We start from the raw sequence: 24,003 nt of genomic DNA, 5'->3' as shown, positions 1-24,003 counted from the left end.
TCCCATTTACTCCAATCAATTAGAGGCAAATTGAAATCACCCATAATAAGGCATTGACGCTTACTTGCCCATTCCATTTGCATGTAGAGGCTTTTTTCATAGTCTTCACAATCACCTGGTCTGTAGATTACGCCTACTCGCATTGTACCTTTGTTTCCAACCATCTCACACCATACAGACTCTATACTAGCATGTGAAATGTCTGAATCTGGGAAAGCTATCGTCGCACTCAGGCTGCTTCTGATAAGAAGCATTACCCCACCACCCCTTCTATCTACTCTATCCTTCCTAAATACATTATACAAGCCATACTGAAACTCATCATCCCCAATTTCCGGGTGGCACCACGTCTCCGTAAGCCCTATTATGTCCGCGTTACTTGTTTTAACCAGCAGTTCGAATTCGCTCATTTTATTGACGACACTTCTAACGTTACTGTATAAACAATTAAGATTTACTGTTCTTGTATATTTAACAACCCTAACACAACCCTTGAAGTTTTTTAGGCTCTCTTCCCTGATATTAGCTACCTGCTCACGTGAAACGTCTTTGCCCCCAGAACATCTAGATAATACGTCCAGTTGGGGTAACAGATAAGAACTCTTAAGGTATGTGCAAGAGTTACATTGACCAATATTATCAGATAAACGCGTGTCAGTATTACCCACATCCCCCCTAACTAGCAGTTTTCCTGAGCCTTTAAGGTATCCTCAATAATACTGGCAAAAACTTTTGCACCACCTTTGTTTAAGTGTATCCCGTCTCTACAAAACAAATTCCTTCTACCTACAAGTGTGGGCCATGCTGATAGAAATTTACCCCCTAAAGCCTTGCAGATTCCTTCAAGTCTTGAGTTAATCCACAAGGCTCTTAACATATAATCCCTCCTATCGTGTCTGGGCAGAATTGCAGACACATAGACATTATGGCCTAGCTCGCGACATTTCTTCAGCATGGTCCTGTATTTTTCCAACAAATCGTCAGATCGTGTACGTTTAATATCGTTTGTCCCCACATGAATAATAATATTTTCTTTACCCCCTTTAAAATCTGACAGTCTGTTGGTGACATCATCAATAGTTGCTCCCGGCAGACATACCCTGGTTCTGCTCCACCTATCTTTATTACAAAAAATATTCCCCGTTTCCCTGACAATGGAGTCTCCTAATAAAACAATGTCCTTTCTAACCAGGGTAGTTTGCACTTGGTTTTTCTGTTTTGAGGCTCGAATCGGGTGTGCATCACTTGGTAGATTGCTGGAGTTTTGAGTCCCTGACGAGCTCCCAGAAGCATTATTTTCGAGGGCAAGCACTCGTTTTTTCAGGGACTCAAATTGTTCCATCAGTGCACCAAATTGTAATTTAAGATCGGTGCACTCCTTACATCGATCACAAAGAAAAGAATCCCCAGGTGAGGTAGGATTAGTCACCAGGTCGACCTTGGAAAACATTCCACAGGTTCCACAACGGATTAAATCATGACTCACCCGTAAATCGCCATCTGCTATTTCCGTGTGACTCACGATACCCTGTGACGTGTTTAAGGCAGATCTCGTAACAACCATTATAAAATTAAATAAATATCAATGAAAGTAACTTTAAAAAATTATATCTATAATATTATTAAAATCAAACAGTTACAGGAAAACCTATAACAAAATAATCCAACAATATTTAAATAAATCAAATATTTAAAAGCACTATCCAAAAGTAAACCACTTAACTGAGGAGCCCTGTCTAAGCGCGTCCGCTCACCTCGAATGCCTTCACATCAGGAGGCACTTCCAGAGGCACTTCCTGCGCTCGCACTACTAGTAGTGTGATTAGAGCGTGTGATGCATTTTTTGTGACCAGACGGATTTAGGTGTTGGACAGATGCGGCTTATTACCCCCTTAACCATGCATATAAGTGAATGTGTAAAACGTTGATAGGTCTATCTAAAAAAAAAAAAAAAAAACTTAAAAATCTGGTCGTGATGCCTCGCCATACGATGATAACTGGATACGACAGTGTCTGGAGTTCTAACTTTTTAGAATTTTTGAATTTTATGACGTCAGAATCGTGCTTTCTGAAATTATTACTGCAGTAAGTATGATTGCAACAATACAAATATTTGTCAACAATTTCTTTTTTCATCTTGCATTTTCATTACATTTCATTGTTAGGTTGTTGTTATTTGGTTTTTAGGAGCATTAGCAACTAAGGCCATATTGCTCCGGGGATATGCGGTAGTCATTTCCTGACCTTTCCGCATCCTCCATATTTGGTGGTCACGGGCTCAAAACCCGGTCTGATCAAGAAGCGTGTGCTATGCACTGCTGCTCCTGCCCACCTGGCTACGGAGGCGCCCCATTGTTAGTGCCCCTAACATCGGTATGCCAGTGGGTGCTGTTTTACAGAGACGTTTAGATATGTTGCAATCGCAAGTATATATCTCTTACTTTAGTTATCATAAATCCATTGTATCTTGTCTTCCAGAAATTATGAAAATCTGTGAATGATCAATAAAATATTTACAATAAAAAAGCCGTAATCAATATATACAAATCAAAATACCTAAAAGAAAAACAAAGGATGTTTTGCATAAACCATCTACTGCGCGTGCTCAGCACAAGTGCAACTTTTTATTCTTCATTTTTTTTAACTAGGGAAATATAGTGAATACATTTTTTTCATGATAAAATTTTAATATTGCGAATAAGCAATAACATGAAATATTTCCCATATCACAAATAACATAAAAACTATCACAAAACATTCCACAATATAAAAACAAATATTACATAAAAAAACTAGAAAAAGTACACAAAAAAATCACAGATTACATGAAAAAAAAATTATTTCACAAATATTCAAGAAAAATTTTTCTAAAAATTGCCATATGCAATTTATTTCTTCATTAATATTTGTTGTTGATCTTCTGCTTTGCTCAATAGCTGAGCGATGATTACAGAGGAATGATTTGACATAATGATCCAGATCAAATTGAAGCAATGGATTTCCATTTAGATATATGGGGATCATAATCTGCAATATTTAATTTACACAATATTATTCATTATGTTGAAAGCTCACTCATCTTCAGCACTGCTAATCGCAGTGGTTTCAAAGATATTTTCTGGCTTTCTTAATTGAAAAGGATAATTTCATTCGATTTTAAAGATAAACTGTCTTTGACAAAATCTCTAAAATCATTAATTTTTATTTCATATTTTATCAGAAAACTTAAATTTCTTATTCGGTTTTCACCGTCTTACGACCAAGATGAAAGTTCTTTCGCATTCCACGATTTTGGGTAGCATATGTTTAAAATTTCTTTCAATGGTATTGTTATTTTTTTTATTTAATTTAAAATCACCCTGTTGCATTAATAACTTATCCTTTTAAGGATAAAACAATGCATTTAATAACTTGTCCAGAGGTAATTTTTTTACTTTTGATTCTTTCAAATTCTTTCCACTACAACATGCTCTCAATTTTAGCTTCACAATTTCCTTCAGAATTTTTCAGATTATCAACAGCATTGATAGTTCAAATAATTAATTTATATGCTTTTACCATTGTGATTCTGAAAGGTAAGAGAGCTCCTGCAGGATGTCGATCATTAGTGCTAAATGGTTAAGAAATTCTAAATTTAAAAGTCGATTTAATAATCCAGAATATTTAACTTCTGATTCAAAATGTTTGCACAAAGCGGGATAATTCCTCCAATCCACAACTGCCGTCTGCAATTTACAAGCTGTTCATCATGGCCTGAAGACACGAACAATCTATATAGTTTCTACATCAAGTTCTTTAGCAATCGTCCTTAATTCACACTAGTTTTTCAGAGATTGGTGATACCGTTTTTTTTTTTTTTTTTTTTTTTTAAATTATTGCTGTATATTTTAGAACATTTTCTACACAGTGGAAGGCTCGACAAAGTTTCAAAATGTACCAACATTTCATCTTCGTAAAGTTTATATAATATCTCAGTTGCCTCAATACCCCCCCCCTCTACACTGCTACTCTCACTAGTTCTTTGAATACAGTGCAAAATGTCGGAATCACGCAGATATTCAGCTACTGTGACCACGTAAACATAGACAGGATAAATTTACTGGAAGGCATGGATCACTCACTTCTCCGAAAAACATATGCCTGTTTGTCGGAGTAAAGGGGAACCACAACACAGGTTGACCAGAGGCTATAATCCGTGTCGAGAATCTTCTTAATCCTCTGACTGGCTATGGAAAGCATATTGACTACCATGACTTCTCAGTATGTGACAGCATAGGTTTTAGGAACACCACTAACATTCTGAAACGGTAATTCCTTTCACCCTTAATTCGCACCTTCTAATTACCTAAATTGCCTAAAGGTCAGAGGTGAGAACAATGCATACAAAGTTGTCTCTCCTAATCCGTTCATTACATGGAAATTTTCTTCGCTCAACGGAAACTACTTGAAAGGTAATTATCGAGGGGAATCAAAAAAATTCGCTAAAGAAGTTCGTTAAACAGAGGTCCGAGTGTAATTAAATCAAAAATGAAGTAATTTTAAAATACATAACCGATCGATTGCGCCATTGAAATGCTGGGAATGGGGCCCCACTCGCCCCACCGTAGTTTCGGCTCTGGATACTCAATAATTGTATTCAGGATTTCATTTGTAAATTAAATGATCGTCTCAACAATGGGCTCGCAAATTTTCAAAAAAAATAACAATGGACTCTCGCGAGCCCACTATAGCTCACCACTGGAGCTATCTATTTAACACAATTAAAAATTTGAATTCCCTACCACTCACTCTTCTTCTTCTTTGGTCCTTAGCTGGCGGCTGGAGGAGGCGGTTGGCCACGCAACCAGTACGCTGCTGTATGTAGGTGCTGCAGGGTTTCGGACTTGCTCTGTGATGTTCTTCCATGCTTTACGATCCATGGCGTCAGTCCTGGCCTGATTAAGGTCGAGACGTCGGCTCTTCAGGTCATTTTCCACTTGCTTGGCCCACATTTTCCCAGGCGCAGTCTGTTGAATGCTCCATTGGGTGGGTTGTTGTCTCCAAACATTCTGGATTTATTCGCGCCCATTCTACATACGTGGCCAAACCATCTAAGCCTTTGCTTCTGGATTTGGTTGGCGATGGTTGGCTGCTGTAGGCATCTGGCGCGGATGGTATCATTAGTGATACGGTCGCAAAGTGAGATGCCCAGGATCTGCCGTAGGCATCGCATTTGGAATACCTCAAGTTTGTTTAAATCTAGCTTGAGACAAATACATGTTTCCGATCCGTAAAGGAGAATGGGCAGGATCAAAGTCCGGAAGAGTTGGATTTTAATCTTTGAGGAAATGTTGGTTCTCTTCCACAGACACCATTTGCGCGAGGCGAATACAGTGGCCGCCTGTCCAATTCTGCTGTGGATCTCCACGGTGGATGCAACTTTCTTCTCCTGGACCAGCGACCCAAGGTATTTAAAGTCCTGCACTTGCTCGATCTGGACGCCTTCGAGATAGATGATGGCTTGCGACCCATCTGTTGTCAGGGCCTTTGTCTTATCAGCATTGATCTTCAACACGTATGGTCGGGCAATGCGGGCAATGTCGTAGAGGATGTCCGTGGCTTCAGCATCGTTTCCGGCGAGGGTAACACTATCGTCGGCAAACATCAAGTCAGTCACATAGTGATCCTTGCCATATTGTATACGCCGTCTGTTGCTGAATGCTTGCCTCATAATGGCGTCGACCACGATGTTAGAAAGCAACGGGGAGGCCACGTCCCCTTGGCGGACTCCAGTTTGGATGGTAAATTCCTCAGATAAATTGTTCTGGATGCGCACCTGGCTGGTTAAACTATTGTATGCAGTTTGGAGGAGTGTGATGACTTTTCGAGGTACATGTTCGCCCTCTAGCAATTTCCATAAGGCGGGCCCCGGTGGACACAGTCGAAAGCAGACTTAAAGTCAATAAAAACAATGACGGTTCGCTGTCCACACCGGATCCTCTCCTCCATCAGTTGACGGATGGCGAAGATTTGATCACAGCACCCTTGCCCCGGTCTAAATCCCGCCTGTTCTTCATGACTGGTTTGCTCGCGATGTTTTTGTAGCCTTGACCGAATGATCTTCATAAGGACCTTTCCGATGATGGAAAGGAGACTGATGCCACGGTAATTCTTGCAATCCCGATTATCACCTTTCTTGTGGACTGGCACGATAATGGCTTTCCTCCATGTTAGCGGAATTTGTTCAGTGCACCAGATGGTTTTGAGGAGTGAGTGTAGTCGGCGTAGCAGTACATCTCCCCCAGCTTTGATCGCTTCTGTGGTGACTTGGTCCACTCCTGGTGCCTGCCATTCTTTAGGGATTGTATGGCTACTTTCAGTTCTTCTACTGTAGGCTCGACATCGACCATGGAGATCTCAGGGGGATCGATCGGTGGTGCGGCTGCTGGTGGTCCCTGAGGTGGGTCGTGATTATACAATGCTTTAAAGAATTCACTCCACCGTTGCAGGCGCTCGGATGGTGATCGCACGAAGGTGCCATCAGCATTCTTGATGTTGTCACCAGTGAATTTGGTCTTTCCACTCAGAAATCTGAGGGTACGGTAGAGAGTGCGGTACTCGTGCTTGGATGCCTCTTCAAGATCGTCTGCCACTTGGTTCCAGTATGCTTCTCTCTCTCGCTCCGCTTTCATTCTCTGTCGGACTTCTCGGTTTAACTACCGGTACCGTTCGAAGTCGACCAATTTTGCCTGTTTCCGTTTGTCCACGAGGTCGAGGCACTCGTCTGATATCCATGGTTGCGTTTGGCGTCGGGCAGGTGGGCATAGGGGCTTGGCACATTACAGGATGGCATCAGAGATCTGCTTTTCTTCTTCATTTATATTCTCGGACGCGGCCTGTGTCTCAAAGCGGTTGAATAGGGCAATCTGATATGCCTGTTTGTTGGCAGCGTTCATTAGTTGCCTCCAGTCCAGCTTGGCTGACCGAGATGACCTTTTTGCATGTCGTAGTTTGAGCTGCACCTTCGCCCGGATGAGGTAGTGATCAGATCCGCAATCAGGTCCCCTCGTGGCACGGACATCCATGAGTGATGAGCGAAATTGGGCGTTGATCAAAATGTAGTCCAGGATTGCTGAGTCCTTGCCAGATGGATTTCGCCATGTAAGTTGATGTTTTTGAGGGTGCTGGAAATGGCTGTTTCCGATGATCAGGTTGTTAGATGTGGCAAAGGACAACAGACATAGTCCGTTGTCGTTGATACCACTCACTCTAAATGAAAACAATGGCTGCAAGATTTGAACGAAACAATGGTTTTGCATATATTAAGTAGTAACCTACAAAAACTCTATCTAAATTAAAAATAACAAGCATAACTAGAACTTTAACTCCAGGGGCTTGTATCTGGTGAGTATGGGCTTGGCACACCCAGGTCCTGAGCTGGATATGATCATTCTTCTCTTTCTTGGTGATTCCCCCCTCTCTCTCTCTCTCTCTCTCTCTCCCTCTCAGAGTAACTTGGGAATTGTTTTTGGCTGGTGTAGCATAAGCCTCAGGTATCCTTGCACTATATGGCTAATAATAATAATAATTGGCTCACACGCGGGATGCTCTTCCCCGAGACTGAAGGATTCATGCTCACCGTCTAAGACCAGGTAATCAACACCAGAAACTATAGAAAATACATCGCCAAGGAGCACAGAGTGTCCGATGACAGATGTTGACGATGCCACCTGGCCTCAAAAACGATCCAACACATCACCGTGGGATGCATGGTGATCACCCAGACTGAGTACACTCATAGACACGATCAGGGTGCTGGAAATGGCTGTTGCTAGGATAATACATCAGAAGCTAGCAAGGAAATACTAGTTGATCGAAGAAAGTGTACCGTACTACAAGTACGAACCCCAGGCAGTACTACGGACCCCAACCCACAAGCTGTACTGGGACTGCACCATAATAATGGATAGGAAAAATCCCGCACAACAGACGGGACATAATGCTTGTGGACAAGAAGGAAAAAGCTACCTATCTGATTGACATAGCGATACCCAACACTGGCAACCTGCAGAAAACCCATGGGAAAAAAATCAGGAAGTACACGAACCTAAGACAGGAGATCAAAGAGATGTGGCATATGTAACAAGTAACAACCATCCCGATCGTCGTGTCAACCACAGGTGCCAAAGACCCAACATAGTCTAGCAGCAATAGGTCTCCCAGTGAACACTTACAAGGAACTCCAGAAAGTCGCAATCCTGAAAACCTGTAGGATAGTCAGAGAGTTCCTCGACTAACAGTAACACCAGACATTACAACAACCACCCTGTGTACTTGGTAGCAGTACCCATCACAAGGTGGAACTCCCACTCAGGGAGAAATAATAATAATAATAATAATAATAATAATAATAATAATAATAATACAATACAATACAATTTATTTTTATCAAGAGAATTTGTTTACAATGAATGAACTTGTTAAGAAAAGTAAATTTCTTGACAACAAGTTGTAATTCTTCATTTACAACAGTTTTGGCATACAAATTTGTTATTTAACAGAAAAGATAATGAAATCGCAACACATAGTACATTCCGCACTGCAAACTGAGATAGCAATTGTAATCTACTGTATCACTGAGTATCAAAAAATTTTCTTATTAAGAATTTTAATTTGGAGTTAGAATAACTTCTCCCGAGCCTGAAATCTACACTAGCCAACAAGTTGTTTATTATATTCATTGTATGCCTATCTCCAAATCTATTTAGTACCCTAGGGTGAGGCAAAACAATTACTTTTGGGTTCCTTAAATTATGTGAGACATTTCTTTGCAGATTCGACTCTTCAAAAATAGTGTTAAGATTTTTCAAGATTAAATTTAACTTCAGTTTTTGAACTGGATAAAGTATTTTATATTTCAACAAAAATTGCCTTCTCTTATTCAGGTCATTCCAAAAGCTTGTCCCCATTAAAAGTCTCAAAATCCTGTTAATTAAGTTGTTTATTACCCTTATTTCAGTTATATTTGCTCGTGCCATATATTTACTAAATAATTGAGTTGGGAGTCCACTAATGCATAATACAGTCCATTTCGGTTATTTGGGATACATCGGGACTAGTGCATTTTGGCCCGATTAAGCGGCTGCTACAATTATCAGAAGTTTCATGTAAATATTTAAAAATACAATGTACCCACTCTTTACAATTGGTTCACTGTACAATCAAATCCCGTTACAATGGAGTCACCATAGTGAAGTACCATTCACTATACGATGCGCAGTAAGTGTCGGTTATTGTAATCACATTTTTGAACTGAATTTTAATTTGATTCTAATTAGTGAAAATAGGAGGAATATTATCCACAGGCTATAAAAGCAAAGATATATTAAGCACAAATTTATCCTTTATTACCTTACCAATTAAAAAATTAAATGATACATGAAAATCGGAAGAATATACGTGATAATCATAATAATTAATACGTATTGTAATATGTACATACGAACTAGTTGACATTTCTGTTCACTGACATTTGTGGGTGGGGGTTAAAATTTAAAACAGTAAAAAGATAAGGAATCAATAACAAAGAACATGGCACACACAAATTGCAAATAACACAAGACGCGCAAGTGAAAACAGAGTAACGAGTTACAAAGCTTTGAAAATAGGAATGAAGAGAAGATCTGAAAATTAATAGAATTCCAGCTGTCGGTGTTATCGCAAATTCAGTAAAATCGAGTTTACTGTCCGTTTATGATAGATTTCACTAACAGAAAAGCCCAATAAACAGGTGACTGCTAATTGTTTTTATTGATTTATGGTTGTGACCTCCAGAATTTTGACCGAACCACATGGTACCGTCGGAGACAATCGTACGGTAATCTCCAGTGATGCGGTCTCCTACCCCGATTAAACGGCATGCTGTCCCAATTAAGGGAAGTAAACCCTGGCTATTTTCTCGATTGGTTTCTGTTTTTTAAGATTTGCCCCAAATAAACGGCTGCCCCGATTAACCAGTGGCCCAAATAACTGGAATCCACGTTATAAGGTAACTTTTGTTCTAAGATTTAACTTATTCTTAATGTAGTAAAAAAAGTGCATATAAAATCTCATTTTTTTGTACAAATTTGTTATATGCATTGCCCAACTTAGACTGTAGTCAATCCATAACCCAAGGTAACAATGATTTGAAACTTCTTCCACAGTTAGATATTTGCAATTCTGGAAATTCTGATCATGTAGGCATTCATGTTTATGTAATTTAATAGAGGGATGCATGTCCAAGGTTTGATGAGGAGGTCAAATTACCAAAAATTTTGTTATTTCAAAGCTGAGTGCTAATTTATTATCATGCAACCAAGTTTGTAAATGTATTACATCCTGCTGTAAATCTTTAGCCATTTTTGTCAGGTTCTTTCCAATTGTATATAAGATTATATCATCTACATAAATTTTTATAAAGGAGTTCTTTATTACTTCGAATATGTCATTTATATAGATATTGAACATGATTGGCCCTGCATGAGTGCCCTGAGTACTCCTCTCTTTACAGTATATGATTTTCCCTTTGTATTTTCTACTTCAACTGTTATTTTTCTTTTGGTTAAATAACATGCTAAAAGTTGATTGATTCTTCCCCTTATACCATATTTCAGTAATTTTTATTGCAATATTGGGATATCAATTAATTCATATGCTTTGGTCAAATCTATAAATAAAATCATTATGAAGTTATTGTTGTTTAAATGTAAGTTAAAAGAGTCTACTAAATTCTCTAATAATGTCTGTGTGCTCTTGCCCTTCTGATATGAGAATAAAGAGTTGTTTATAACTGACTGTATTGTTATTGGTCTATAATTGCAAAAGTCATCTGGTGATACTTTTTATATATAGGAATTACCTTAAATGAAAGTAGATTTGTAGGATAGCTTCACGACTCTAACATCTGTGCTATGAGTGTTTGTTTTGTTTGTTTGTTGTTTGGTTTTTAGGAGCATTAGCAACTAAGGCCATATTGCTCCGGGAATATTAGCATTAAAGCATTAGCATTAGTAGAGGCATTTGATGCAAGAAAGCAAGCTTATGCAGCATCAGCCAAAAATAAAAATAAAATAAAATAAAATAAATAAATAAATAAATACAAAAATAAATAACCACTTCCACTTCACCCCTCTGTTTGTTAGAAATACCTGTCCAGCTGAGCCTTAAACTTATTTAGGCTATCAACTTTCACGACAAGGAATGGAAGTCTGTTCCACCAACCAACCACCCGCTGGCTAAAGGCAAATTCCGCACGTCTATCCTACACATCTGTATTTCCTCAATTTGTATTTATGCCCTCTCAGGTGATTATTCTGAGCTAGAGGAAGAATCCCATCAGCATTGAGCATGCTTAAACCATTCAAGGCTTTATACACCTCTATCAGATCACCTCGCTGGTGCCTAGTCTCCAGACACTGTAATTTGCAAAACTTAAGCCTTTCTTCGTAAGAGCACCCCTTTGTTCCATTCACTACTCTTGTTGCCCTTCTCTGTACTTGTTCCAGCAGCTCTACATCCTTCTTGAAATGAGGCCTCCTGACCTGTATACAGAACTCTAGGTTTGGTCTGACCATTGCCTTATACAAGGGAATAATCACCTCCTTATCCTTGCTAGAAAAATTCATATATCTCATCGACAATACACCATGAGCAACTCTTGCAGCCCGTCTGCACTGCTCAGAGAACTTCATATCTTCCTGTACAACCACTCCCAGGGCCTTTTCATTCTCTACCACTGTCAGTGTAGTACCACAGAGTTGATACATTGCTCTGGGGTTGCTGTTTCCCATATGTAGTACTTTACATTTGTCAATGTTAAACTTCATTTGCCACCTCTCAGCCCATCTGCTCAACCTTTCCAGATCCTGTTGCAGCAGCATAGTGTCAGTAGTGTCCTTGACAACCCTACCAACCTTCGTATCATCTGCAACCTTGGACATTAAGCTTGATATACCATCATCAATATCATTTATAAATACAGAAAACAATAATGGACCCAATACTGAACCCTGAGGGACTCCACTAATAACATTAGTCCACGATGAGCAGTGTCCATTGATTACCACTCTATGTCTTTTCCCCTTCAACCATCCCTTTATCCATAGCAGCAATTTGCCTCCACTGCCACACTGCTCCAATTTGTGCAGCTGTCTTCCATATGCAACAGTATCAAATGGATTTCTAAGATCCAAATATATAATATGAATGTTATTCCCTGCATCCAGTTCTTTTGTGACTGCATCATAGTATCCAATCAAATTGGTAACGCAAGACTTCCCCTTAACAAAACCATGCTGTGTCCGAGCTATAACTGAAGTCTTATCTAGATGATCCTGCAGTGCTTCTATAACCAGTGCCTCCATTAATTTTCCTGGAACAGAACTTAAACTAACAGGCCTATAATTACTTGTGTCGCCCTTTGACCTCCTTTGTGAATTGGGGTCACATTTGCACATCTCCATCCATGGGTACCTCCCCTGACTCCAAAGAAGCTCTCATAATTATGGCGAAGGGTTTGCTTACTTCCTTTGCTGCTTCCTTTAATATAACTGGATAGATCCCATCCACCCCAGGTGCCTTTCTTGTGTTTATCTTCAACAATTTCTCCTCTACTTTACTCTCAGAGATTACAAGATTCTCTAGATTACTGCCAGAGTTGAATACACCTCTGGCATTCCCCTCGCTGAATAGCTCCTCATGTGTGAATGTCGATTCAAAATATTCATTTAGTTTGTTAGCTACCTGAGCAGGATCATCAACAGTTGACCCATCAATATCAAGTGGACCAATCTGATTCATCCCCTTCCTTCTAGAGTTTACATAAGTAAAGAACTCTTTGCTGTTTTTCTTTGCATCCCTTGCCAAAGATATCTTGTAATCTGTCTTCGCCTGCCTAACCTCCTTTGTAACTTGGTTACAGATCAACTTGTATCTATCATAGGCTTCTGTGTCACGTGTTAATTTGTATGTATCCCATGCATTTTTCTTCTCTGCCATATGTCTCATTAGTTCATCTGACATCCATTTAGGCCTAAACCTTGAACAATATTTCTTAGTTGGTATGTAAAGCCTAGTAGCTTCCAAGATAAGTTCTTTGAATGCTTCCCATTTTCAATTTGCTGTTGGTAACACATCAGTTGGTCCCACTGTATAGAATTTAAATACTGTCTCAGTCCATCGTAGTCGCCTTTACGAAAGTAATAACCCTTCCCTTTACCCCTAATGGTAGTTACCTCTTTGAGTAAATCCCACTTCAGCACACTGTGATCACTGCCACTTAGTGGTTCATTTATCTGCAGATTCTTAATGGATGAAGAATCACTACTGATAATCAAATCAAGAGTCTTACTCCCTGTAGTTGCCTCCCGAAAATGCTGATGTAGAAAACAATCATCCAATAAATCCACAAAAGCCTTGCTAGTGTGTGAGTGACCAGCCCCCAAATTCCAGTCAATATCTGGGAAATTAAAATCCCTCATTATAAGACTCTATGATTTACTGGCCCACTCTATTTCCCTGTACAGTTTCTTATTATACTCATCAGAGTCATTAGGCCTATAGCACACTCCTACTCTCAATTTTGATCTCCCAATGCTTATGTCACACCAAACTGACTCGACACTGCACTGTCCTGCGATGTCGACTGGCTTCACTTTCTTGGATTTTATGTATTTCTTAACTAATAGCATAACCCCTCCTCCCTTCCTATCCTGTCTATCCTTTCTGTAGATATTGTACTCCCCAAATTCCAGTTCTCCATTCCTTATATCTGTGTGACACCACGTCTCTGAAATCCCAACAATATCTGCCTTTGATGTTTTGAGCAATACCTCAAATTCATCAAATTTATTTACTAAACTCCTAGCATTGGTGTACACGCAAGTATACATGCACCTGTTCTTTTTCTTAGCTACCCTAACACAACCCATGTGTTTACTTGTACCCCAATGATTCCCAGCAGTCTCTGAAATATCCTGCATCTTATTTTCCAGGCTGCTGCTCATTCCAATAGAAGCAGTGCAAGAATCACTTTCACCTCTGCCAGTGGCTACTGTTAATCTATTGGTCCTTGTATCCCCCCAATCTAGCAGTTTTCCGACCCACCTAACACTGCCTCGATAGCATCAGCAAACATTCTTGCACCCTTTCTATTTAAGTGTATCCCATCCCTGTAGAAGCAGTCTCTCCTGTTAACAAGTACAGACCAGGCTGAAAAAAATTCTACCCCTTGAGCCTTGCACAATCTTTCCAGGGCCGAATTGATCGACAGGGCTCTCATCATATACTCCCTCCTATCGTGTCTGGGCAGAATTGCAGACACTTTCAAATTCAACCCTAATTCACGGCTTTTTTTCAACAGTGACCTGTACTTGTTAAGTAATTCCATCGGTCTCCTACTCTTAATATCATTAGTGCCAACGTGTACAACTATATCACCTTTTGTGCCCTTAAAAGATGATATCCGCTCTACAATGTCATCAACCTTAGCCCCTGGCAGACGTACCCTGGTCCTGTTCCACCAATCCTTTTTACAAAGCATGTTTCCCGTTTCCCTGACAATAGAGTCACCAACAACTACTAGTTCCTATGGGACCAGCGCATTCTGCCTTGGGGGCTGCCGCTGTTTTGCGCGATGACCAAGTGCAAGCTCTGGCATTGGTGTGGGCAGCTGAGAGCTTGATGGGCCCCCTTACTTTTAATCCTTCGAGGGCATCCACCCTGTCCTTCAAACTCTCATATAGGCCCAAAACAACACTAAGTTGTCGCCTGATTTCCTTACACTCCTTGCATCGTGCACAAAGAAAGACATCCCCCATGGCAGTATCATGTCCCATACCCAACTGCTCCACAAACATCAAGCAAGTAGTGCATTTTAAAAGGCTGTGATTCAGAGGGCAACTGCCCCCCTCAATTCTCCTCTGAGCCACAGCCCTCCCATTAGCTTGAGCCTTTTGCTTTGCTGCTCTGGTTTGAGTCATGACTTCGATTTAATTTCAATAAAATTTCAATTTCAGTTCAAAATTTAAACCCTAAACGTGTATCCCAACACAGTTATAACGCTATATTTATGTTTCAGTATCGAGTGTTATCTACGAAATCCCTTTATATAACTTCCGTATCAAGTTAAGTATTAGTTATTTATTTTTCTTTATTTATGTTGCGTAACCTAAGTCGTTATATGTATAGTTAAAAGTACAATTTAATTGACAATGAAGTTCAACAAGATTAACAGATTTTACTGATTAATTGACAATATTATGTACTATACTATACTATATTAAACTTATGTTATCTAGTTCGAGATATTTTGTATCGCGTTACAATGGCGGCAATTTAAGAACGGTCAACATGTGGATTTGATACCCTTACCGATACTAAGTAATACCTACAAAATCTCTATCTAAGTTACTTTAAACAAGTACCATAAATAGGAATTTAAAGCTACTCTAGAAAATAAGTTAATATGCCAATTTAAGCTAATAAAACAGAAATAAATCAGAAAAAACTTCTCTGTTCCAGGAGCGGCAAAAAGCTGGATCCGCACAGGCTACACTCGTTCTCAAACTCTGACCTATGCGGTGGTCATTCCCTGACCTTTCCGCATCCTCCGTATTTGGTGGTGACGGGCTCGAACCCCGTCTAATCAAGAAGCGTGTCCTATGCACTGTTGCTCCTTCCCACCTGGCTACCGAGGCGCCCCATGCTATGAGCTCCACCAAGAACAGAGCAGATAACTGCTCTGTTCTAAATAATAATAATAATAGACACGATGGCCCAGTGGATAAGACACTGGACTACTAGCCTGAATGACATGGGTTCAAATCCCACATTAGTGGAAGCGAACGTGGCTCTATTACTCCGGGAGACCGATATAATAATAATATTAAATGATGATAAAAAAAAAAAAAAAAAAACATTGCAAAAGTTACCCTATTGGACTTACCTTCCTCAAGGTTGGAGTGACGGATGAGGCAGATAGTGGCACCATCTGGTGTCACTTGCGAGAACTAACCAAATAAATAAACCACTAGACATAAGCCGAAGGTAAACAAGTCTATCTCCATAGATGGATGATGTCGCAGATAAATATTATTCATACTGTATCGAGTGTAGCGCAGGATAAAGTCACTCGCATTCAGGCCTTAGGCAGAGTGGTCAGTTTGAAAAGTTGGAGACAGTCTCCCGAGCAAGACAGTGAAGCAAGGGGCACTGTCCTCCGTAAGAGAAGAGCAAGACCATCCAGCCTCACCAATTGGAAGTGTTTCCTGCGCAATTGCACTAGTGACCACCCAGGAAGGAAGAAAACGACAACGTATGAAGTGGAGCATCGAAAAGAATACATACATCAGGCGAGCATACTATGAAATAACCAGGCTAGAGACCAATATGACAATGTACAGATTGCGACTACATACCAAGTGGTTAGAACGATACCCGGATATTCAGGTCACCGAACAGCGATTAGGAGACCAAAGAAGGACCATTGTCACGAAGAACCTAATAGTTCCTGCCATCTTGGGAAAAATCAAGCAGGATGTCAGTGATTTGCTACAAAGAATATGGTCAATATGGAACCAGAGAAGGAAAAGCATACCATGGAACTGGAGGAGGAATAGCAACAAGAAATACAACCCCCCAGAGTCTGAAGTGGAAAGAGACGAGGTCATGATATCCAGAATAGAAGACAAGTGGAAGAAGGCCCTAACAGAATTTGAATGAATGAAACCCACGTGATACCTAAGCAGAGGTCAAATAAAATCCTGTGGAGAGTAACAGACCACCTCAATCCCAAATAATGCCAACAATGCACCACTGTTGCAATACCTTGACAACAATGGTTCAACACTGGAGGCTATCCACACAGCTGTATACTGTGCTGCCATAGCAGCCACTAGGATTAATGGAAAAGAAACGAGAGACCAGCAGCAGAAGAATCGAAAACAGAAGGAACTGCCAGCTTGGGAAAGAAGACTTCAGCAGAAGATAGTCTTCTTCTGCTGAAGTCAAGATAGGTCAGTTGACCCAGTTGACTCAAACATGAGACCAGAAATCAGGGAATAGGAGAATATTTAGACACACTGAAGCAAAACCTCCTCGCACTCAGCAAGAGACTACACTGATAAAAAGACAGCTCCCAGAGGAAAATAAACAACCAAATCTTTGATGAGGACCGAAGAGCCTTCTACAGGAAATTGGTTTGTTTGTTATTTGGTTTTTAGGAGCATTAGCAACTAAGGCCATATTGCTCCGGGGATATACGGTGGTCATTTCCTGACCTTTCCGCATCCTCCGTATTTGGTGGTCACGGGCTCAAACCCCGGTCTAATCAAGAAGCGTGTGCTACGCAATGCTGCTCCTGCCCACCTGGCTATGGAGGCGCCCAGGAAATTGGGTGAAGATGAGAAAGCAGTAAACAGACCACCATAGAAGAAGACGATCGAAGAGTTCTGGGGAAATATCTGGAGCAGTGAAGTAAGACACAACAGCAAAGCATCCTGATAGAAGTAGAATGGAAGAAAACGAAAGATATACAAGAGATGAGAGAGTGGGAGATTCGAGAAGAAGTAGTAAAACAGTCGATCGGGAACACCCACAACTGGCGAACCCCGGGAATCGATAACATCCACAACTACTGGTACAAGAAGCTCATCTGCACACACAATCACCTAGCAAAGCAGTTCACTCGAATGATAAGGCACCCGGTGACAATCCCGAAGTTTCTCACTGAAGGAGTCACATATCTGATGCCTAAAGATGAAGACACAAGAAACCCGGCGAAATACGGCCAATCACATGCCTCCCGAAGATGTACAAGATCCTGACCAGCTGCATAACTAAGATATCAGACCACTTAGAGAGTCAGAACATAATGGCCGAACAGCAGAAAGGATGCAAGTGGAGGAGCACGAAGGATGCAAGGAGCAATTAACCATAGATGCCGCAGTTATGGAGCAAGCCTTCAAGAAGCACCGCAACCTATACATGGCCTACATCGATTACCGCAAGGCCTTTGACTCCGTACTTCATAGCTGGCTAATAGAGACCCTGAAGATATACAAGGTCAATCTGATAGTGACAAAATTCCTAGGAGCAACAATTGCAAAATGGAGTACCACCATTAAGGTTGAGAACATCATAACCAGGCCAGTCCCCATTAGAAGAGGAATCTTTCAGGGAGATGCTCTGAGCCCACTATGGTTCTGTCTAACACTCAACCCGCTATCCACCATGCTCAATGGCAGCAAGTATGGATATAACCTCAAAGAAGGAAGAAAGAACCTGTACATCCTCACCCACCTGATGTACATGGATGACATCAAGCTCTATGCGGCAACCAAGAAGCAACTACAGAAACTACTCCGGATCACAGAAGAATTCAGCAAGGATATCAGGATAGAATTTGGTCTAGACAAATGCAAGACCCACACACTGCACCAGGGAAAATTAGTTGGCCGAAACTACCAGCTGGTGACTGGTAAAGAGATTGAAGCTAAGACAGAAGGAGGGACCTACAAATACCTAGGGATAATGCAGGCTGAGCAGTTACAGCACAAGGAAATCAAGAAGTGCCTGAACGAGAAATATCATCAGAGATTCAGAAGCCTGCTGAAAGCAAAATTGAACGGAGGAAACAGTTAAAGCCATAAACACCTATACAGCTCCAGTAATAACATACACATTCGGGGTCATAGATTGGACTAACACCGAGCTAGAAGATATCATGCAAAAAATAAGGACAACGATGACCAAGAATCGCCAACACCACCTGAAGTCAGGTGGAGAGAATAACGATACCTCGGAAAGAGGGAGGAAGGGGCCTGATAGACCTGACAGAACAACAGAAAACAGCGAAAGTTAACCTGAAAGATTACTTCAAGAACAACACAGCACCACTCCACCACTTATGCAGTATACCATAAGGAAGATAGATAAGTGGTATACTGCACTCAACCTAAGCGAGTAAACCCCTCCCGTAAAAACGGTACAAGAAACAAAGATAGAAAGATTGACAAAGAAGACACTACATGGCAGACACTAGAATGACCTCCATCAAGATCACATCGATAACATTGCTTCCAATGCATGGCTCACAAGTGGGACGCTCTTCCCCGAGACTGAAGGATTCATGCTGGCCATCCAAGACCAGGTAATCAACACCAGAAACTATAGAAAATACATCGCAAAGGAGCCCGGAATATCAGATGACACATGTCAGCGTTGCTACCTGGCCTCAGAAACGATCCAACACATCACCGCGGGGTGGAAGATGATCACCCAGACTGAAAAGACACGACCAAGTAGCCAGGATAATACATCAGAAGCTAGCGAGGAAATACCAGTTGACCGAAGAAAGTGTACCATACTACAAGTACGAACCCAGGGAGTACTAGAGACCTGAACCCACAAGCTGTACTGGGACCATGCCATAATAACGGATAAGACCATGCCGCACAACAGACCAGACATAACCCTTGTGGACAAGATGGAAAAGGCTACCTACCTGATTGACATAGTGGTGCCCAACACTAGCAATGTCCAGAAAACCACACGAGGAAAAAATTAGGAAGTACACGAATCTGAGACAGGAGATCAAAGAGATGTGGCATATGCAAGAAGTATCAACCATCCCTATCATCGTGCCAATCACCCGTATGGTGCCAAAGACTCCACATAGCAGCCTAGCAGCAATAGGTCTCCCAGAGAACACCTACAAGGAACTCCAGAAAGTCGCAATCCCGAACACCTGTAGGATAGTCAGAGATTTTCTCTGACCGACAGCAACACCAGACATTACAATTACCCTGTGTACTTGGTAGCAGTATCCGTCACGGAGTGCAATCCCCCAATCAGGGAGAAATAATATAAGAGCAAAAACAATAATAATAATAAAGCTACTTATCAAGTACAATATAATATGACAATTAAGTAAATAAAATAGCAACACACTGATCTTTTTTGGAGCTTGTAGAAACAGCAATAAAGATGCTCTTCAATAAAGATTCTATAATGCTCTTCAATAAAGATTCTGTTATATTGAAGGTGCAGGAGATCTACAGATTTTGGTGAAAGGTGTTTAATCATTTCATAACGGATGCCATCTAGTCCAACAGCACTTGCCTTAGAAATGGTGAGAGAGCTCTTTTCAGTTCCTGTATAGTGAATGACCCATTGTAGGCATAAAGTCATTATGACATGAATTGGCTCTGCAATTGGCTATTGCGAGCCAACTGCAATAGCCAATTGTCTCAGGGAAGCATTCTCTAACATCTCTGCTATAACTTCCTATTTCCCAGAGTTCATGGTTCTGAAACATAAAATGTCTACTTATTAGTAGACATTACCAAACACTACTATCTGGCAAGCAATAAATGTGGTTGGGAGTGGGGTGGGGTGGCACGGCTACTCAGACATAATACCCGCACCTCTGCCAGCCTGAATCCTGTCCCTCGGACCATGAGGGTAGGGACATTGACACAGTTGACCCTTGCAGGCAGACCCACTAGCTTAAAATCTCTATATTACATTGGACAAATTCATCTGCTGTCTCTATCATTCACCTAACTCCATTAATCACTTGGAATTCTTGGACTTCCTTTCATTGAAACTTGACTTTTTCCAGTACAACTTTCCTAAAAGTGAAGTAATTTTTCTTGGTAATTTTAATGTTCACAACTCTAGCTGGCTTTCCTTTTCAACTCACAGAGACCCAGCTAGTAGAGATGTAAGGCTTTTGCAATTACTAAGAACCTCACAAGATTGTTCATTTACCTAACAGCATATCAGACAATCATAACAAAACAGCCAATACTCTTGATCTTTTTCTTACAAACAACCATTCCAAGTACACAGTCAAGGTGAGTGGTCCTCTAGACACCTCAGATTACAATTTGGTGATGGTCTCTTCTCCAATGGAGCCTTTCTCTGACAGTCATTCTCAGATCTGTGTTGTGTAGTATTATGAGAATGCAAAATGGGATGATCTACAAGATTTCAATTATTCTTTTGCTTGGTTGGTTTGGATATTTTACTGGTGCATCGGATTCTAAGGCTATAGTGCACCAAACTTATGATTTATGGTTTATTTACTGATGTCTTTTGTTATGATTTTTATATTAAATTATAGTAATTTATACGTTTCAGAAACTGGAAAACTTGGATAAGAAAGGTGCATATCATAACTGGCTTGCATCCAAATCTCCAGGTTAATTTTTTGCCTGCACTAAAACTTGCAACAGTTGTAAAGCAGTTATTAATAAATCCAAACTAGACACTGAACGGACTAAGAGTAGAAAACTTGTTTGTTGCCATAATGGTAATTGAGCATTCTCATCTCTTCCCAAAGCGATTGGTCACAACTTGTATCCATCTCTACTTCCACCATTGTTACCACATGATGGTCTATTGTCATCTTAGCTAGAGATAAAGCCAACCTGCTAGCATACTACTTTTCTTCTAACTCTTTATTGAGGATAAGCTTGATAAACCATCTCCTACCATTCCTGATACAATCCATTCAATCCCTTTTGTGGTCTTACATCAAAAGGATGTCAGAAGAATTTTGAAAAGACATGATTTCAAGAAAGCACTAGGTTGTGATGGTATTTCTCCAATTCTCAAAAAATGTGGGATGATCTTTTTGTTCCTGTGGTGTTTTTCCTCCTGCTTGGAAATTTGCTCATATCTAATTCTTAAAAGGATGACAAATCTTTTCTATTCAATTATTGACCCACTTCACACACTTCCATTCTTTATTAAGTAATGGGAAATCCATTAACTGCTAACTTCTAAAATATCTAGAAACCTTCCATCTGTTCAATAATCACTAGACCACATTTTCTGCTTGAGAGAGAGAGAGAGAGAGAGAGAGAGAGAGAGAGAGAGAGAGAGAGAGAGAGAGAGAGTCTAGATCAGTCTTTCTCATAGTTATCCAACATTCTTTAACAAAAATAATCATCTCGAAGTTCAATAAATTATAATTTAATTTCAAAAATCGTGAATCACATTAGTTTCGCCATGACCAACTTAGCATATTTTTCCAAGTATGAAAATTTATTATCTATATCGAATTTTTATGGTATTCATTATATAATATAAATTTTTGTACCAACTCACCTTAAAATAATCATCAAATTTCATGGCTCTGTTAGCTTCCCAGTCATAGTCAAATCTTTTCAACTGTATTACAAGAACTGATGGTAGACTTTTAATACATGTTCTTTTTATTGTATTTCGCTAATAAAGTAATAAAAAGTAAAAAAAAGGGTATTAAAAATTAATATTTAAAATATCTCAACTCATTACCCTCCACTATTTTCAGTTAACACTGCTAATAAACAGTAATTGACTAATCATATTATAGTTTTTAATGTTTGCATCCAGCATACATGTATGACAGTTTTCTCCAATTCATATGTATACACACTATTGCATACATATATGTATACAAACAAGTATACACACACACATTTTTACACTTATATCACTACCCTACTGATCCTGCCAAGGTGGTTAATAAACTGAATTAATACTTTGCATCTACATTTGCACCATGAGAAATTCTTTAGGGAAGTGGATTATTTTTTTTTTATGAAAACCCCAAACAAGAGAGGTATTAGAACCTATAGTACTTAGTACTATAGATTCTATAGTACTTCTCCACTTCTAACCGTGCTTCAGTTGAAGGTGAAAACGAAAGAAGATATTTGTTGACTGTAATTTTCAAAAAATATGTATGAAGGAAGGTTGTTCCAGAAAACAGCAGTTGAATGAATAAACGAGGAAGATGAAAAATTTGTTCTGTGAGTTTGAAGTTGAACAGTAAATGGATGCTGGCGGCACATGTTCGGACTGTTTTGAAAGAGAGAGAGCAGGAATTATAGAAGACAATTAAGAAGAACAGTGTCCATGGAAGTATCTGTAGAAAAGGCATACAGGAAAAACAGTACGTCTATGAGACAGAGAGTGGAGAGACTCAATTAGAGATGAGTCATTAATTTACCTAACTGCCCTCATCTAAATGGAATCTAGACACCTGAGAGAGGTTTTGGGTGCGCCGCCCCAGATGTGGGAACAATATTCCATGGTAGGGCGGATTTGTTGACCTTTACAGGCAAACCAACTAGCTTACTGATCCTGGGCAAGCCATCCTGGAACTACCTGTCTTGTCAAAGCAGGGGCTGAAATGGTGTGTTTTTCAGAATGCATTTCAAGTAATCTGATATCAGATTAATGATAATACAGTGCATTCCGGATAATGGGACCACATCAGGGAAAATGATTTGTGGTCCTATTATGCAGCTGGTTCCATTAACCATAGCTTAAGGGAATGAAAAAAAATGAGTTCAAAGCAAAATCTCATTTATTAAACTACAATGGAACTGATTAAGAACATACAAAACTTAGAATTAATGAAAAAAAAATTCTCAACTGACTTCATGTGAACAAAATCATTGCATTGATCCAATACAGAAATGGGACTGTTTTAGTTTCCTTCCTGCATAAAATAGCATTGTAAGTCAGCCATACATTTCATTGGATCAATGATAGATATCTTGCGTGCTTTGCTACAATTTGATCGACAATGTCCTCACAAGATCATTTTCATTGTAACATTGCAGATTTTCATCGACACACAAAAATCTATATTTGTAACTTGGTGCAGTGGCAGCACAGTTTCAGTTCCGACTGGTGGTGTTTCAGCATTTTCTATGTCTGAAGGCCAACGTGAGCAACACAGTTTTTAATTGTCTTGCAATTGATCTTACACTAGCTATCTATGATATATTGTATCGCTTGTAAAATGGTCACCTTTGCACTTATTTCCTTTGTTGATGATGATGTTATTATTTATTTGGGTTTTTTTAGGAGCATTAGCAACTAAGGCCATATTGCTCCGGGATATGCGATGGTCATTCCCTGACCTTTCCGCGTCCTCCGTATTTGGTGGTGACGGGCTTGAACCCCGGTCTAATCAAGAAGCGT

The 24,003-nt window shown here is 39.9% G+C and overlaps 1 protein-coding gene across 2 annotated transcripts in view; it reads right to left on the bottom strand.

The window, feature by feature from the left end:
• LOC150081121 (ubiquitin carboxyl-terminal hydrolase 24-like) overlaps positions 1-24,003 on the bottom strand; it is a 908,750-nt gene that overhangs the window by 300,394 nt on the left and 584,353 nt on the right. For both annotated transcript variants that reach the window (XM_090381072.1, XM_090381073.1), the window contains exon 42: positions 22,135-22,254. In XM_090381072.1, coding sequence (XP_090237198.1) covers positions 22,135-22,254 — 120 coding nt within the window. The remainder of the gene's footprint in view (positions 1-22,134; positions 22,255-24,003) is intronic.

Source organism: Mastigoproctus giganteus, chromosome 9 (genome assembly GCF_048544385.1).
Source record: "Mastigoproctus giganteus isolate SK-2022 chromosome 9, ASM4854438v1, whole genome shotgun sequence".
NCBI lineage: Eukaryota > Metazoa > Arthropoda > Arachnida > Uropygi > Thelyphonidae > Mastigoproctus > Mastigoproctus giganteus.
This window is presented reverse-complemented; position numbering and strand designations above follow the sequence as displayed.